Below are 18,472 nucleotides of genomic sequence, written 5' to 3' on the forward strand. Positions count from 1 at the left end.
AGAGGCATCTATTATTTGTTTGCTTTATGGATTTACCAGCCTTCAATTAAACTAAAAAACAATGTCAGTTAGTTAATTGGATTAAATTATTAATTAGTTAATTATCAGAGGAAAAATATTTTTTCGTTTTGAATCAATCCAGCTGTGCTTTCAACATTGACAATCTGTTCACTGGGACCCAGCACCTAATTAATCCGAGCCACGTGTTTTGTTGTGCGATAACAGTACATAAGTACAATAATCCCTCTCCGCAAACAAAATGGTCAACCCAAACTCACGTAATAAAGAAGTCAAAGTACACAAATCAGACGGCTAAAATCCTCAGTCCATTTATCATCCCGATCAATTTCATCGGGTTCACAGTCACACTGCAGGCGCCAAAACCTCACCCTTTTGCAAAATAATTCTCTCTCCGCCTACCTTCCAAAAAATAAAAATAAATAAAATAAAAGAAACTAAACAATTAATTAAATAAAACCATTTTATTTATTTACATATATATCCGTTTCTCTCTCTGTACAGTTCGATTTTCAAACGGAGAGAAGCATGGAGCTCCAAAACACAGTGAAAGAAGCCCTAAACGCACTGTACCATCATCCAGATGATACGGTGCGTATGCAAGCCGATCGATGGTTGCAAGATTTTCAAGGCACCATCGATGCTTGGCAGGTGACTCTATAATCTCTCATTTCATTTTTATGATTTATAGTTTAAATTATCTGAAACTTATTGAACTTGAGTTCGATTATTTAGTGTTTATATTTGAATTATATGTTATATGCTTTTTAAAAATTTTGTTATGTGTTTTTGTTTTGTTTAATTTCGTTTTGGCGAGATTGGATCAATTAGCCGTGTTTAGTAATCAAAAGGCTAAGTTTGAATTCTTCTTTAGTTAGGGTTTTGTTTGAATTTTGAGTGCCCTTGGTTAACTGAAGCAGTGTCTTTACTTTTTAATGTTATGCTATTACATTTTGCTTCAGTCTACTTTCGCGCTGCTGCTGTTAATTTTATATTATACCTTGCTGTCTGAGTTTAGTTATTCTTTTTCCTCTATTGAGATGAAAATGTGTTTATTGTTCTCTTTCATATTATTTTGACGTCTTATACTTGCTTTAGGTTGCTGATAATTTGCTTCATGATGCCACCAGCAATCTAGAAACGTTAATATTTTGTTCTCAGACGCTTAGAAGTAAGGTAACGAAATGTAACTTTGCATCACTGCTCTGATGGCTCATGATTATTGAGCCAGTTGTGAAGTTTACAACTGTTTAATTTCACATGGCTGGGAGATGCTACCACTGTTGCAATATTTATAGCACCAAGATCTTGTGTGGCACTCTAGTGTTTATTTTATTATTAATAGCGGCTGATTTTGATTATTTCGGTATTTGATTTATAGGTACAACGGGATATTGAAGAGTTACCTTCTTCTGAAGCTGTTCGTGCGCTACAGGATTCCTTAAATGTGAGTGGTTGAAGATATGTACTTTCTTCCAAAGGCTTGGGTGTAAATTTTATTACAATATCTGATAGCATGTTTTGTATTTGATGAACCTTTGAAACTGAGCTATGATATTTTAATTCTAATTGTGAATTGCTGGTTTTCTGACTGAACATCTTATGATTTACATTGTCCTCATAGAGATTTTATCCCATAATAAGTTAACATGTGGCTCGATATTCTAATCTGTACTTGCATCTATGAAAAATAATTTTATGCTGCAGAGCTCCTGGTTCAATGATATATATTATTATCGTCCTCATCATCATTTTTATATATATTATTTGCAAGTAGAAGGAAGGGAGGAGGATGAGAGGCTAAACAACCCCCCTCCTCCTAACCTTGGGCAAGCTTTTAAATCTGTAAGATCGATCAACTTAAGATTTTCTTTGAGCTTCTTTCTAGTTTGAGAGGGTCCTGAACTCCGTACTATGTTCCTCCCGGATTTATTTTTTAGTTTAGAAATATTCTTGATGTTGTTTTTATGAACTAGATATACTTCATGAGTAATGGTACTATTTATATGTCCACTTACACATATGTTAACATGTACATAATGCTTGAATTTCCCATATCGTATATGGAAGTTAATGGCATGGATGTTTTAAAATGCAGACCTTATTGAAAAAGTTCCATAAAGGCCCCCCTAAAGTCAGGACTCAGGTATTTTCTTGATAGTTCCTTTTCACACACTATGACCTTTTTTCAATGCAACTTATCTATACTAAGAGAATTATTGTGCTGAATTATTTGGCTTTCTAGATAAGCATTGCAGTAGCTGCCTTGGCTGTCCATGTTCCTGCAGAAGATTGGGGAGGTGGTGGTATTGTTAGTTGGCTTCAGGATGAGATGAATTCTCACCCTGAATACATACCTGGATTTTTGGAGCTACTTACAGTATTGCCTGAGGTACTGCTTAAATCACATGTTGGAGATGGTTCTTTTTGCTGCATTTTGTTTGTTTGGTTGTTCCATTTGTATATATGTGCATTCGCTTAGGTTTTTAAGCAGACACAGTATGGGAGAACTGGCAAACTGTGAAGGAAAAAGGAGAAAATGGTTCTTATGAGGGAAATATCTTGATTGAAACTTATAATTAGTCTGATAATTGAAAAACTATAACGATAGAATGGCTGCATGATGCAAGAACTTGATATGCATTTTTTCTTTTGAACATAGTAGATGTACAATCATATGGAGCTCTATAAGCAGCCCACAACAAAGAACTAGAACAAGAAAGAAAAACAGAACTCTTATTTCCAGCTTAAGGTAAAACAGATTAGCTATCTCTATGGATATAGGAAAAAAGAATTATCCTTGAAACTAAAGCCATAAAGAAGCTGAGGAGTGGACAATGTCAACCAGTTTCAGAATTCAACATTTCAGAATATTAATTTAGTTACATCATTGAGTTTTCCTTCAGTTCAATCCTTACTCATTTTGAATATCGGATTTTCTAACTGGTTGCCTGGGAATGTTAATCAGGGTGCACCTTTTGGTGTTAGAGGATACTTGTTACCGCCTAAGACTCTTCTAGTGCTCTGAATCATGAGGGTTTTATTACTTTTAAAGCGGACGCAAAATGCTTTGCTTGTGTCCTTCACAAAAAATATAGAATTTTAGCTTGTTTGTTAGTGTTGGAGACATCTTCACTACCTCTTTGTCAATTATCTTTTTTTTTTTCTTTTTCTTTTTTTTCCTTTTTTCTGTTTGTTATTTCATCAGGAAGTATACAACTACAAGATAGCAGCTCGTCCAGAAAGACGTCGCCGGTTTGAAAAGGAGTTGACTTCTCAGATGGAGGTTGCTCTTAGCATATTGACAGCTTGTTTGCAGATTAATGAACTGAAGGAAAAGGTGGGACATTCTTCTTGCCGTTTCTCTCATAATGCCATATTTAACTGAGTATTGTATGGTTATTTTTAAGATTGCTTCCCTCATTAATTTACCCATTAAGAAGTGTGCTGGTGAAATCCTTTGATACATTTCTCTGTATTGATGGGGTAGGAAAGAGGAAGCTGTCAATTTCAAAATTTGAGTTCACTGATAGTGTACCTAAATGACTAATTTATGTATTTATTTATTTTTGTTGCTTGTATATACATAGTTTAAGTTGTTTATTAGGTTATGAAAAATATTTTTGATTTCGTCAATCATAGATGATATCAAAATATAGGCCTTTGAGTTAAAACAAAGGATAGTCTCTTGCTAGTAGAATTATTTCTTTCCAATATATTATTGAAATTAGTCCTGAATCGAATAGCAAACTGATTTGTGCAGAAAGTTTGTACCATAGAGACAATTATCAAGGTTTTTCTTTTTAGATCACAAAATTTGGTACCTACAACTAGCATAGCGTTGATGGTGTTGGAAAATCATAAGTCTGACTTTTATTTATCTCCTTATTTGTATGTCACGTGCAAAAATGATGTGGAAAGTGTTGTTACCATTTTCTTCATTGTCCCATAGCATTGAAGTTGTTTTCAACTTTTCCGCTGCTAAGGTATTGCTTGTGATTCTGGCCTGTATTGCTTCCTTAATCGCCGAAGACTTTTGTGCTTTTGGAGGAGCAAGGAAGGTTGAAGTTTAATTGGAAATGTAGTGTACTGAGAATTTATTAGATTATTGGGTGGACAAGAATGAAAAAAGTTTTTGAAGATGCTCTTGAGAAAGAATGGGGCACTTTATGGGATAAGACCCCTTTTATATCTTCATTATGGTCTTCGATTTGTAGTGGTTAATCCTTGCACGCATATAGACCCTCATACCTTGTGTACTTTTATTTAACTTTAGATTCTTCCTTTGTCATGTAGCATTTTGGATCCTTCTTTCATCGAAAGTTTAGACAAGTCTGCTTTTAAATGCATCATCAAGTGGCTTTCTGATCACTTCATCTTAATTGATTTGCCAGGTTCTCGAGGCATTTGCATCTTGGCTTCGATTAAAGCATAGGTGAGTATTTTGGAATGACATATTTTAGGTCATTCTTATGTAATATTTTTTAGTAGAACTAGAAACTGAGTCCTATGTATTTTGTTTGGTGATTTGCAATACTTTCCAGTTAGTATGAAAGCTCCTGCCAGAATTTTGTTTCTATAACATGTTTGAACCTCATGGAAATCTTAGATTATAATAAGGCTTTTTCTTTTGTATGAAAAGGATGGGATTTTCTATAAAGTTGATGTGTCATAAAGGGCAAGAAGTGGCCCTAAAGTGACTCCAGATCTGCATTATGGTTTTCATATTAATTTATTGACTTAGAGTCTGGTTTGATTTGTCTAATTTTTTCTTTTTCTTTTTATTATTATTATTTTGTGCAAGAAATCATGGCATAATTACACTCTATAAAAGAGTTAATTTCTTAAAGGGATTGCTTATCTAACCCAATTTTGTTGCTTTTTGCTAATTTAGTAAAACTTGTTGCTATTGATACCATAGATCTTGGTTGGTCCCTTGCTATAAATTTGTAGCTGACTTGTATGAACTTGCTAATCTGCCTTGCTTTAAAGGGAATAAATTATAGTTTATAATTCGTAGAACTTATCTTAACTTCTGCTGGTTTCAGGATTCATGGTTCTGTGCTTGCCTCTCATCCACTGGTGCTTACAGCTCTCTCAAGCTTGCATTCTGAGATACTTTCTGAGGCATCTGTAAATGGTATTGTCTTTGCAACATACTCATATTTCTTAAAACATATTGACTGTTCTTCTGATTTTGTAAAATGTGTTTATGGCGTTATTTTGATTTTCTGCCAACTATTTATGCTGTGCATTATAAATGGATATTGAACTTATCCAGAAAAGAATAGTTAGAGATATTAATGGAGTTTACCTCTCAAGAATATTGGCATTTTGTCTTTTTCAAAATAATGAGGAGAATGTGGAAATCAATTGTTCAAGCCTGAAAATTAGCAATAGAATTTTCTGAAATGTTATGAAAGAGCAACACAGTATGAATTTTCTTTTTAATCTTTGCAGTTATCTCTGAACTGATACACTACTCAGCAGCTGGAAGTTCTGGTGGTGCTGCTGTAAACATGCCCTTAATTCAAGTAATTGTACCTCAAATTATGAATTTAAAGGCACAGCTTACGGATTCATCAAAGGTATTGTGTCATTTAGTATTTCTGGGTCTCATGTGGATACCAGTGGCTGGCCCTGCATGAGTGATTGGAATTTGATGGTATTTTGTGTTTACTTTTATATTTACTTTCAGGATGAGGAAGATGTGAAGGCTATTGCTCGATTATTTGCTGACATGGGTGATTCATATGTTGAACTGATTGCAGCTGGTATACGTTATTTTCCTTTATTGAAACTCGTAATTTTGTGTGCTTTTTGCTTCATATGGTTCTTATTACTCCTGATTAATTCAAAACGCTGTGGATGAGTTGGTTGTTTTACTATGATTTATTCCTTTGTGGTTGATGTTTTTTTCCCACAGGTTCTGATGAATCAATGGTGATAGTGCATGCCCTGTTGGAAGTTGCTTCACACCCAGAATTTGATATTGCTTCAATGACTTTTAATTTTTGGCACAGTCTTCAGCTTATCTTGACAAAAAGGTGAATCATCTGCAGCTTACCAGAATAGATTGTTCGTCTTCAGTATGATGTTCTGGATATAATGATTCTGATGTACCAGGGATTCTCATATCTCATTTGGTAATGAAGCATCTGCTGAAGCCGAAAGAAATAGAAGGTTGCTGGTTTTTCGTTCAGCCTATGAGTCCCTTGTGTCCTTGGTGAGTCAGCCAGTTAACTTCATAACATCAACATTTTGTAGTTTCAGCTATTAATTTTCTTTAAATGGACCATGCCTCACGTATTTCAGTAATAATGGCACTACTCGCATTAGTTTAGGGGTTATTATCTTTAGAAAAAGGTTGTCCCCAGTGTGTTGTTTAGCTTGAGTAGAAGTAGATGAGTCACCTTGATTTCTGGCATTTGCATTATCAACCTCCACCAATTTTTTTCTGCCTAGAATTAATTGATATTTTTCTCCAAATGTATCTTAACTGATTAGAAGACGCAACTGTATGGAATTCTTATTAGCTAATGCTTCTAGAGTGCTATGGTTTTTCTTCACAGGTTAGCTTCCGAGTTCAATACCCTCGAGATTATCAAGACCTTTCATTAGAGGACCTCAAGGAGTTTAAACAGACTAGATATGGTAATAAAAAGATATTTGGTGTTTAAGATTATTTTTGCTTCTACTAGTACTTGCTAAAGGTTCATAGATCACATGGTGGTTGTTTCAAACAATGTTCTTTTGCTAAGCTCACAGAAACATAACAAGGCAATATTTTAGTATTGATTTTTATTTGTTACTGTGAGACCATATTTTAGTGGACAAAATAGTATCCTTGGGTTGCAATCGTTGATAGAATGGACAGATGTAATCCTTGAAAGGAACTTATGGGAGATGAGAGGTAGAAATAGCAACTATGGTTGGGAAAATGCTGACTGTGTGGTGATGCCTTCTAAAATTTGGACTTTGCTATTCAGTGAATGGCAATATAGTCAGATCTGTTAGCTTAGTGTATTGTTAACATGGTACTTTGTGTACTGGTGATCTGTTTCAATTTATATTGACTTTTGCATATAATTAATTACTTCTGATACCTTCCTCCTTTTCATCTATATGGTTCATGTTAAAGCTCATTTATTTAAGACTATAAGCGTAACAATTGAAAAATGAATGGCCCTCAGTTATCAGCATTGTTTTATTAGACACTTTGTTCATATTTTATGTTGTTTCAGTGACTAAAAAATAGGTACTTTGGCACGTTAATTTGAAATATGCTTCTGCTGTAAGGCAGAGTTTACATTTCTGGTCCTCTGAGTAATGCGTATTATAGGCTGCTCTTCAGAGGGGGATGCTATGAGAAACATCATGTGTTTAATTTTTTCCTATATTTATTGTGGGAATGTTCTATAGGCAGAGTTCGAAATTTTCTTGTCACTGTAACCTATATGTCTGTTCTTACACATATTTCTCATAGAAGTGAATCAAGAGCAATGAAGTAATTTGGTTTTATCATTCTCATTCAGTTTAGTCAACACAGTAATTTGTTTCTCCATGTCGCAGTGGTATTATTTATCTCATTGCTTATTCTATGTGATTTAGTCAAAGTTATCTTTTGAATGTGAAGGTTGTTACATCTGCCTCTTCTTTTATATTTTCATCTTGATGAGACCTGGCATCTAGCACTTCTTCAACGCTAACGGAATCTCTGATGTTGCTAGCTGTTGCGGATGTCCTAATCGATGCAGCATCAGTTTTAGGTGGTGATGCAACGTTGAAAATTCTTTACACGAAGCTTGTTGAGGTGTGTACCATTTGCTTTGTTGTGGGAGCAATAACCTCCATTGTCTGTGAAGTTGTTAGATCTTTTTTTATGGTTTAATTTGTGAATCTCACAAGGCTTATAATATTGCTGGTATTCAAAAGATTGTGTGTGCTCTCTTCTTTCAATGAGTAAGCTTACATGAATTCATATATGCTCACACACAATTTGTATCTATGCGTGTCTGAGAATTGGGGCCAAAATAAAACTGTGTAAGAGTTGTTATTATTACACTGCCAATGAATTCTTAAAGATCATCCCAATTGTACATCAAATGCCTATATGACGCCAACCTCCACCCTTATTGGATTTCTATAACTATTTGACTCAAATGCATATTTTCTTATTTAATAAAAGTTCAAGACTTGGCTCATTCTTCTCTAGAATCGCATATTTATTTTTCGATTGTAAAGTTGTTTAGCATGAGGGTTAACTAAATTCATTTAAGGGCTCTAATGAATAATGTTGATGTGGTTAGTTTTACTCCAAAGTTTTGAGCCCTTTGATTATGTAGTGATGTTATTTTTCTTAAGAGTGAAGCAGAGTACTGATGCCCTATCAGTTCTTTCATCTAATTCTTCTCATGTCCTATATTTTCCCTTTTTTTTCTCTAAGATAACGCCTTCTCTTGGAGTATATTTCATCCATAGCTAAGTCAAATTAGCTTGGGAGCTAAACAAGCCATTTGTTAGGTCTGATAAGAGAAGGGTTTCACCAATGGCTGTTGTCACTGAAAATCATATGGACACTAACTTTAGCTGTTGATGTCAGCGGATCTAACACCATCATACAGAGAGTGCCAGCTGTTCTTTTACTGGTCTATTTTTGCTGCAAGCAGAGTTTTCTTAATAGGTTTTCAATTCATCAAGCACTGGGGTAGGAGTGGACCCATTGTGTATGTATATTCTAGTAACCTGGGGATTCTTACTGCTATTATTTGACCAGCCTAGTGACTTTTGGCTGAGTTTAAACTCAGGTTTTACAGTCTAATAGAGGATTGAATTATGTGATTTTGGGAATATTTGGTCATCAAGCCTCGCATATTTATGAATTTCTGTCGCTAAGAATTAGACCGAGCATGTGCATCTATCGTTGGCTTTTAACAAAGGTCTTTCTCTTGTGAATTAGCACATTTGCTATATTGATCATCCTTCATCTGCAAACAAATTCCACTGACTCTTAGTTATGGAGTAAAGTGATCAAGATTTTCGGCAACAATTAAAGGGTTAGTATTATGCACTTCAGGTTGGTGCTCAAACTTGAATGATTTATAATGATATATTTAGTTTCTTCTTTCAGTTCCCAATTAGTTCAAGTTAACAATCCGTTTTCATGTAACCTGATGACAACCTGTTTTTTAGATCTTGGTCCATCCTAACTTTCTGTTTTTTAGAGTTTGGTCCATACAAAATTTCTGCTGCATGACATGAACCTGTGACATGGTTCTAGTGACCAGTTTGATGTTATGTGTTATCTTAGTTGCGAAAAGTTATAGTTAAAATATAGTGTCTGTCTTGGCAATGATGTTGCATTTCAGATAAGTTTTTTAGGAGGGCGACAAGCTAATTAGATAGTGGCATCCTCTTTTGAACAGACTTGAAGAATTATGATAAAAATAAGCCCTGAGTGTATAATGGCTACTCCCGGGATGTGCTGCTAGAGCATAGTGAAAGTTAGACCTTATGGCATTCTAATTGATGTTATGACTTTATGCACAGGGTTTTCTTTAGATATGGCGACTGGAAAGGTTATTATTGTTGCATCCTAGGGACATCTGATATTTCTTATGATGATAGGAAGCAGAGGAGTTGAAGTATCAAAGTTATTTTGAAGAATGGACACAGGAGATTGATGACATGGAATACTGTTATAAAACTATAATCACTATTCAGTTTTCTGTCCATTAGTATAAACTATAAAGTGTCTTATTATAATTTTTCACAATTTTCCTCTTGGGTAACTTAGTGTCTACTTTAGACCGAGGTTTGGCTCAACGCTAAAACTTGTTGTGCTACATTATTAATCTATTCTTGAATAATATGTGAAGTAGGATATCATGTTGAATGGGATGAGCCATTAGAATGTAGAATTGGGTGCTGGGATCCCTTCGTAGGTAAATTGTGTAAGAAAATTATATCAAACAGTATACTAGAAAAATTGAATGACCAAGCTGTTTGTAGTACTTGGTACTCATGTCCCTTCATGCTTAAAAACTATTTTTCTGCTATCATTTGGCTTAGAGCATTGTTGCAGTAGATGAAATTTTGGCATAATCTCGTTGACTTTGACTCATTTTTTCGTGTAGCCAAAAGTTTTAAAGTCTTGTTGATGATTGCTTATGTTCTTATTTATAGAGTTCTTTACTTAATGGGTTGCTATGATGTCGTTATTTTGTCTACGGAATTGTCAGATACTTGGTGAGAACATGTTAAGCTTATTTACCAGATCATGACTGATGAGATCTACGTACTTTTTTGCTATTCTTGGCAGTTATTTATTTTATTATGTTTGGGTTATTGATGCAACAACCTCTTCTGTGGCTCAAATGCTTTTCTTTTGTATTATCCAAGGGTGTGGCTTGTTGTGGAAATGAACATAGTGAGTGGCGTCCAGCAGAGGCTGCTTTATTTTGCATCCGGGCTATATCCAATTATGTTTCAGTCATTGAAGCTGAAGTGATGCCCCAGGTTTGAATGTTCTTCAATTTCTCTCATATTTTCATGGTATTATATATATAGATATTTTAATTGTATGCTTTTGCTTGGCTGCTTGGTGAGTGTTCCTATGTTTGATACCTCAATTTGCTTTTGAAAGTTAACTTGGCTCCTTATTCGGTTTGTGTAATTGAGTGTTTTGCATTTTATAGATTCTTTAATTGCCATGGGTAAATCTTTTTCTCTTTGTTTTTGTCCATTCACATGAATTTCAATGTTGTTCTATTTGTTATACAGGTTATGACTTTGCTTCCAAAACTTCCTCAACAACCCCAACTGCTTCAGACTGGTATTGTGTGAATGAGATTTTTTCTATTTTATTTTGGAAAACAGAACATTTTTTTTTTCTGTGTCAGTAGTCTTATGTTTTTCCAAATTGGTGGCTTGACAATTAGAAGCAACCTTTATGGTAGAGTGTTTATCCTTCATTATAAATGTGCTATCTGCTTACCTAATGAATTGCAGTTTGCTTAACCGTTGGAGCATATTCAAAATGGCTTGATGCTGCATCAAGCGATCCATCTATATTGGCTTCAGTCCTTGGTATGCTCACAAGTGGCATGGGTGTATCAGAAGATTCAGCTGCGGCTGCAGCTTTGGCATTTAGACACATCTGTGATGGTATAGGATCTCTTTTATTGAGTAATTATTTGTTGTGTGATTCTAAGACCGGGAGAAAAGAAAGAGAGAGGGGGGAGGGGGGAAGGTTTTGTTTTTACAATATCTTGGTCCCCATTGGTTGCTTACAGGGAATGAATGAATTATATGTGCTTGTAACAACAAAAAATGGGCTCTGTTTGGTTCACAATTTTGTGTTTTTGGGAAAAGTTTTTTGAAAAAAGTTAAAAAAAAGTTAAATTTGGCGGGTATTACGATGTAAAATTTACAAATTAATAAAATATCCCTTATGTTTGTTTTTTTACAAAACACCCCCTATAATAAAACATTAAAAGTTAATAAAAACACCCCCAACCCACCCTTAAATACGGACAGCTGGCTACCACCGCCGGAGGGTGGCCGGAGTCGCCATAACAAAAACATTAAAAATATTTAGGGGTATTTAATTAAATTAATAAATTTAAGGGGTTTAAAAAAAGTTGAATAAAGTTGAATAATATTGTGAGTTTTTGGATATTTTACTGTTTAACTTTTTTGGGAATACTAAAAATAGTATTCCCAAAATCCAACCAAACGAAGCCTAATCAACCTATATGTTCTCTTTATTATGTAAAATTTTTGTTTATGTCCCTAAATGGAATTGAGCTTTTGATCTTTAGGCTTCAGTGTCTTATTAGGAAATTGATGGCTTTGACATGAAGTGACTTCTAAAGGGCTGACAAATAAACAGAGTTTGGGTTCATAAAGGACAATGTTTTCAATTACATCCTGGAAGTTTTAAGGTTCCTGTTGGGTTTTGGGTTGGTATGTGTTGGGGTGAGGATTGGAGTAGCTCATTTAGGTTTTATCTCATGGTCAGGATACTTTTTTATTCTGCCTTGGAAATCTTAAATAGTTGTAATATGTCCTCTATGATCCTTATGTTTGCTGTCCTTGTGCCTGAATGTTTAATTTCAATGCTACTATTGATGTGTGTTCGTTTGGTTTTGATGTAGATTTAGTTTATCATTGATTGTTTCTTTGTTTACTTATTCACATGTCCATGGAAGTATGAGTCTGTTTTTAATTGGTTTTTAGTGTGATAGTAATGATTTATATACAATTGTAGATTGCCGGAAAAAGCTTTGTGGATACTTGGATGGTCTCTATAATGTGTATCGAACAGCAGTTAATGGGGAAGGTTGTTTAAAAGTTTCTGCTGAGGACTCATTGCATTTGGTTGAAGCCTTGAGGTATCTATTGCTCAACGACTTCAAAAGCGAAATACTAGATAATTTGAGTTCTGCATAAATAACTTGATTAATTTCTTCTAAATCTATTTTTGCAGCATGGTTATTACAGAACTTCCCCAAGATGATGCTAAGAAGGCTCTGGAGATGTTGTGCTTGCCAGTGGTTACTCCCTTACAGGTTAGTTCTGCTTCTACTGGATTCATTGAGTTTTATCTGCTAGTGGACAATATTATTAATTATATGATTTGACAATCAGGAAGTTATCAATCAAGGACCAGAAGTATTGCATAAGAAACATCCTCGTGACTTAACTGTTCATATTGATCGATTTGCCTACATCTTCAGGTGTAGTCACTGTCCTTTCAGTTCTGTCTTTTACTGATTTTATTCTATAGAATTATTCTCAATGTGCTATTATCCCCAATTTTAGGCATGTAAATCATCCTGAAGCTGTGGCAGATGCAATACAAAGGCTTTGGCCCATATTCAAAGCTATATTTGATATGTGAGCATTTGTAACCTACCAATTTTGGAATTTTCATGTAAATGTACCTTCACTGCATCACATTTCATTCTTGTCTAATATCTGTTGAGCATGTTTCTGGTGCAGTCGTGCTTGGGATATGCGTACGATGGAGTCTCTTTGTCGAGCTTGCAAATATGCTGTGAGTTCAATCAAACATTATAGAAATCTAGTAGTCAAAATGTTGCTTTCTGGTATATTGACTTGGTGGATTTACAGCTTTATATTAGAAATCTAATAATTAAATTAAACTTGAGCTCTATACTGATGCTATTTATCTGTGTTGAGATAAGAATCCAATGAAGGGCTGTCTTGTTTTTCTGTTGAAGCTTATCTTTCTCTCTCCATCAGGTGAGAACTTCCAAAAGGTATATGGGAATCACAATCGGAGCCATTCTAGAGGAGATTCAAGGTTTATATCAACAACACCAACAGCCATGTTTCCTTTATCTCTCTAGTGAAGTAATAAAGGTATGTATGGCTTGATACAAGCATCGACATTCTATTTACGTTTTTTACTATCATCATAAACTTGAGCAGTCAGCATGTTTTGCTTCACAGATATTTGGTTCTGACCCATCTTGTGCTAGCTACTTACAAAATTTGATTGAAGCTCTTTTCAAGCGCACGACATGTCTTCTCACAAGTATTGACGTATGATTTCAATGAGCTCTATATTGTCTTCTTCTTTTTAGGGTTTCCTGATATTTATGTTGCTTGATCCCCTATTTTGCAGGAGTTTACTTCAAGGCCTGACGTTGCAGATGATTGTTTTTTGTTGGCATCGAGGTGCATTCGCTATTGTTCTCAGCTATTTATCCCCTCTCCTGTATTTCCATCATTAGTAGATTGTGCTATGATGGGAATTACAGTACAGCACAGGTCTAGCTTCTCTTTTCTACTCTGTGTGTATGTTATATCTTTTTAAGCACTATGGTTTTTCTTGAGTGCTTAGATATGATTGTTTAAATTGGTCTATGCAAATATGATAAGAAGCTATGTTATATAAAGGGACAAGTGGAAAAGTAACACAAATGACCATTTAATTAATACAGTTATCCCTGGTATAGTCCACCACCGATTAAGCTAGTTTCCTTTTGGATCATACATCAAAGGAGACCTTGAGTTGGGCTTATCTTCCTCGAAGTTTTAAATACAGAACATCCTTCCGGACTAAGAAATAAGTTGTGTAACAGAATATCAAAAACTAAAAACAGTACTGTACTGTCACATCGTGCAGGCATTCTAGTAAACCCAAATTTCAGTATAAACTAATATCTGTGATCTGTAGGTGCTATCATGTTAAAAGTGTCCAACGCCAAAACTTTTTAGAAAATTATCTTACCACAAAGTGGTATAGCTTAGACACCAAGACACATGCATACAAACATATGCAAATGTAGCCCAAAAAAACCTTATGCATATGTACCCATCTACACTGTATGTTATCGTATCTGCATTAGATTTTTTGATATAAAAAATGGTGGAGATACACGATTTACATTTGTCTGTTGATACAAGGTTCAAGTTTACACTGCATTCATGTCTTTCAGGCCAGAGACCTTATGAAGGGTTTTCCTTGCATTGTTTTCTAATCTTTTTGTGTTTTCGCATTCGTAAATTTTTTGATTCCTATCCCTACAGACAGTTTTCTTTATTGTGTAATGGTTATTCATGAACACACTTTCTGAATCTATATGTTGGCATTTGTTCATGGTTAATTTACCCTGTTTCATTTTTTAATGTTTTATTTTTTTGGTTTGCAGGGAGGCCTCCAATTCCATATTGACCTTCCTATCTGATATCTTTGATCTTGTGAAGTCTTGTAAGGGAGAAGAATATTTATCTTTGAGGGATAGTGTCATTATTCCTCGAGGTGCCAGCATTACCAGAATTTTGATTGCCTCATTGACAGGAGCCCTTCCAAGTTCTCGGCTAGAGACGGTAGGTCCAAGTTTTCAATAAAATTTTAACATGTTATGGAAAATATAGTGAATTAGAATCATGTCTTTTTACCTATATTTTGTTGATTCGAGTGTTATGGAACCTTCTTTTACTCCAGGTAACTTATGCACTACTGGCCTTAACTCGAGCTTATCGTGTCCAAGCATTGGAGTGGGCCAAGGTGAGTGTTTCGTTGATCCCATTGACAGCTGTTGCAGAGGTGGAACGGACAAGATTTTTGCAAGCATTATCAGATGCAGCATCGGGAGCTGATGTCAATGCCCTGATGGGTCCAATTGAAGAACTGTCTGATGTTTGCCGTCGTAATCGAACAGTTCAAGAGATTGTTAAAGGAGCTTTGAAGCCACATGAATTAAATGTGGTGCCTGTATCATAGTGGAAAGTAAAAAAAAGGGGCTGTTTTGCTGAGGTCCCGATTGTCGGTTATATGAATTACTTGATTGTGTATTAGTTATATTTTTTTCATCATTGTGTATCCATTATCATTCTCCAATTTTTTCTGAGGAGAATCTGGCGTTTATATTGGGTGGGCGAGAATAGGTTGCCATTGTATCTTCATTGACTGAGTGGTTCCAATTGTTTTGGCTTCAATTTTTTTTTAGGGTAAAGTTTCGGGTATAGATTTGTAATTTTCTTTGGTAATGGAAAAGGCATTTTTTCTTTCATCATAAATTTTTTAATTCTTTACTGTGTGTATGTCTTGTCTTGAACAATGTTCTTACCTAAAGAAAATCTGAACTTGCAAATGGTTGGAAGTAATTTGCCTTGTCTTCATTGATGGTTAATGGCCAGACGTGAATGATAAGGAACCTGGTTTTGCTGTGGAGGACGTAGATATCTGTCACAGGTGTCAGAATGTCCCTTATTAAAGCACCCTCCACTCTTTCATCCTTCGACCACCTTTCACAATCCAAAGAATATATACTATGCTAGAAAAGGTTGAAGTTCTCATCTAATTCAATTCTATTGATGATAGCCGCGAAACATACTATGTAAGTCAGACCAAACAAGGATTCAATTCAACTGGGCGACAACACATTAATTTGAAGAAAGACTATAATTCTAGATTAAGGTATACGGTCAATAGAAAATAAAGTCATTCTCATTTCCATTGTTTGAAATAGCATAAAAGAATTCAATACACAAAAATGTGCATACACCCAAATGCATTAAGTCAACATGAAACTAAATACTGATTTGATTGAATTTTCGAGCACACCAACCATCTACAGCGTCACAAACAAAGCTGCAATAATATTGTAAACATAATTACACTCTTAACACTACAAATACTAAATTTAAAAATTAAAAACAGAGCACACCCCTCACCCGATATAGTAAAGGATGGAGAAAACCCATTTGTCATAGAAACATATTGCAAACGCAACGCAATTCATGAGAACTCTAAATGGAGTTCATACAATCTTGGAGTTAGCCTCGTCAAGATAAGAATGGGTATTGATTGCTATTGTGTATGGGCATTTTACTGACTAGAAATTTCATTCTGGTGGCATGCAAAACCTGGCCAAAAATTAAAAATTAAAAAAAAAAAAAAAGCCTACAGAAATTTCTAATTATATATATATATAGTAGTATTGAGAAACACTAGTTTTGGAACAATTATGAATTGAGAAATTTAAGTAAAAATAAATTAATTAATTAATTAAAAGGCTAATGTTGTATTTTTAAAAATCAGTAAATGAATTTTTGAGTGAAGTTGTAAATTAATTATCTAAAATCAGTAGAATCATTATCCTATTGTTACTGGAAAATTATTAATTTAACTCTTATTTAAATTTCTATTCCTACTCGTAAAGGCATACCGCAAACTTGTTATATAAATAGGAGTATACTTCTTTGACACAAGAAACCAGAATTCCCAATATCAATTTAAATCCTTGCCAAAAATAAGTATAAAAAGACCCACAGTAATTTCTAACTCTTATATATATAGTACTATTGAAAAACACTAGTTTTAGAACAATTATTAATTGAGAAATTTAATTGCAATGTCTTGAAACTTTAAAAAAAAAAAAAAAAAAATTAAAATGGTAATTTTAGAATTAATGCAAATGTTATTTAGAAATGGGGGCTAATAATTTAATTGGTGGGATGCGTATATAGCATCACTCATTAATAAATTATTCTTATTAAAATTCTTAAAAATCAATAAATTAATTCTTATTCAAATTCCTACTCCTACTCTATCACTAGAATCAGTATCTTATTCGTATTGGAAATTAATAAATTTAACTCTTATTCAAATTTCTATTTCTACTCGTAAAGGCATATCACAAGCTTGTTATATACATACGAGTATACTTCTTTGACACAAGAAACCACAATTCCCTCTAGGACTGTGCAAAACCGGGTACCCGAATCGGTTTTTAGAATACCCGGTTTACGGGTACCCGAATTTGATTAAAATTCATCATGAATTTTAATTTTTTACAAGATACAATTCCATCGGGGTATTTCATTCAATAATTTTACAATTGAAGAAGCAGCAGCAAAGAAGTATGTGAAAGGAAGTAGACTGAAGCCGAATGTGGAGAATTTTTGCAGTACCTTGAAGTCTTAAGAAAAAAATTTCAGTGGAGAATTAATTAATTAATTAAGCACCAACACATAAAACAATTCTATGCACTTCACCAACAAGCTAACATATGGGCACAACACGCTGATGTTTCTTTTTTATTTCCATCCTTTAAGAATCTCTTAAAGGTCCAGGATAAGTTTCCTTTTTATTTAGAAATTTTTTTCCCTAATAATAATGATCACGAGGGTTTCATGATCTTTACTTTTGGCACAAAATAATTAAAATAAATTAACTAAAAGAAAGTTAAGCAAAAGAGAGGGTTGGATATAGCATATCGCCTTTAATTTTCCCATAAATTAGTTAAAGCTCCACAAATAAAAACAAAATATATTGAAAACAAATAAAAAATTGGAAAAAGTTAGGATTGACACACAGAGGGCATCATTTCCAGACACAAGAAGCAAAAATCATAGTTAAAACAGAAGGATGAAGGGTTATCCGAAGACAAACTAAAGCAGAATTATTGATAAAAAGAATTTCATGATACTTATTAACTGTAAAGAAAATATGATCTTCAACATCAGTCCACAAACGTACTGGAGAGTGGAGACTAGAGAATTTGAGAGAGATGAGTGCAGATTGTGGGACCTGACGCACTTTACTGGAGAGTGGAACTGGAGACTAGAGAATTTGAGAGAGATGAGAACAAAGTGCGGGACCTGACGGCTGACGCAGTGACGCTGATGGGCTGAAATTTTAGGGCAATGTATTTGCCTATTTGGGGCTTTGCCCTTTGAAAATTGAAGTAAAAAAAAAAATTTTAAAAACTGGTTTTTTTTTTTTTTTTTTTAATAAAACCGGGTACCGGGTACCCGGTTATCTTAAATTAAATAACCGATAGCCGAACCGAAAATTCGAGTATCTTATAAAAATTACCCGAAACCGACCCGAATTTTTAGGTACCCGAAAATTCGGATTCGGTTCGGTTATCGGTTTTTTTTGCACAGCCCTAATTCCCTCCCTATATTTAAT

General features: G+C 34.4%; 1 protein-coding gene across 1 annotated transcript; it reads left to right on the plus strand.

Moving 5' to 3' along the window:
* The first annotated feature begins 482 nt into the window (after nucleotides 1-482).
* Nucleotides 483-15,550, plus strand: LOC116108757 (transportin MOS14-like). Its single transcript, XM_031394994.1, has 27 exons — nucleotides 483-669; nucleotides 1,117-1,194; nucleotides 1,400-1,465; nucleotides 2,117-2,164; nucleotides 2,264-2,410; nucleotides 3,227-3,358; nucleotides 4,413-4,453; nucleotides 5,067-5,158; nucleotides 5,479-5,606; nucleotides 5,717-5,792; nucleotides 5,945-6,065; nucleotides 6,145-6,244; nucleotides 6,591-6,672; nucleotides 7,749-7,831; nucleotides 10,420-10,536; nucleotides 10,801-10,852; nucleotides 11,029-11,184; nucleotides 12,290-12,413; nucleotides 12,509-12,590; nucleotides 12,670-12,758; nucleotides 12,844-12,918; nucleotides 13,024-13,078; nucleotides 13,288-13,407; nucleotides 13,498-13,590; nucleotides 13,673-13,818; nucleotides 14,703-14,880; nucleotides 14,999-15,550. The coding sequence occupies exons 1-27, from the start codon at nucleotides 547-549 to the stop codon at nucleotides 15,275-15,277; spliced, it is 2,883 nt and encodes a 960-aa protein (XP_031250854.1). The 5' UTR covers nucleotides 483-546; the 3' UTR covers nucleotides 15,278-15,550.
* Nucleotides 15,551-18,472: the final 2,922 nt, after the last annotated feature.

This window comes from Pistacia vera, unplaced genomic scaffold (genome assembly GCF_008641045.1).
Source record: "Pistacia vera cultivar Batoury unplaced genomic scaffold, PisVer_v2 Contig57, whole genome shotgun sequence".
Classification (NCBI taxonomy): Eukaryota; Viridiplantae; Streptophyta; class Magnoliopsida; order Sapindales; family Anacardiaceae; genus Pistacia; species Pistacia vera.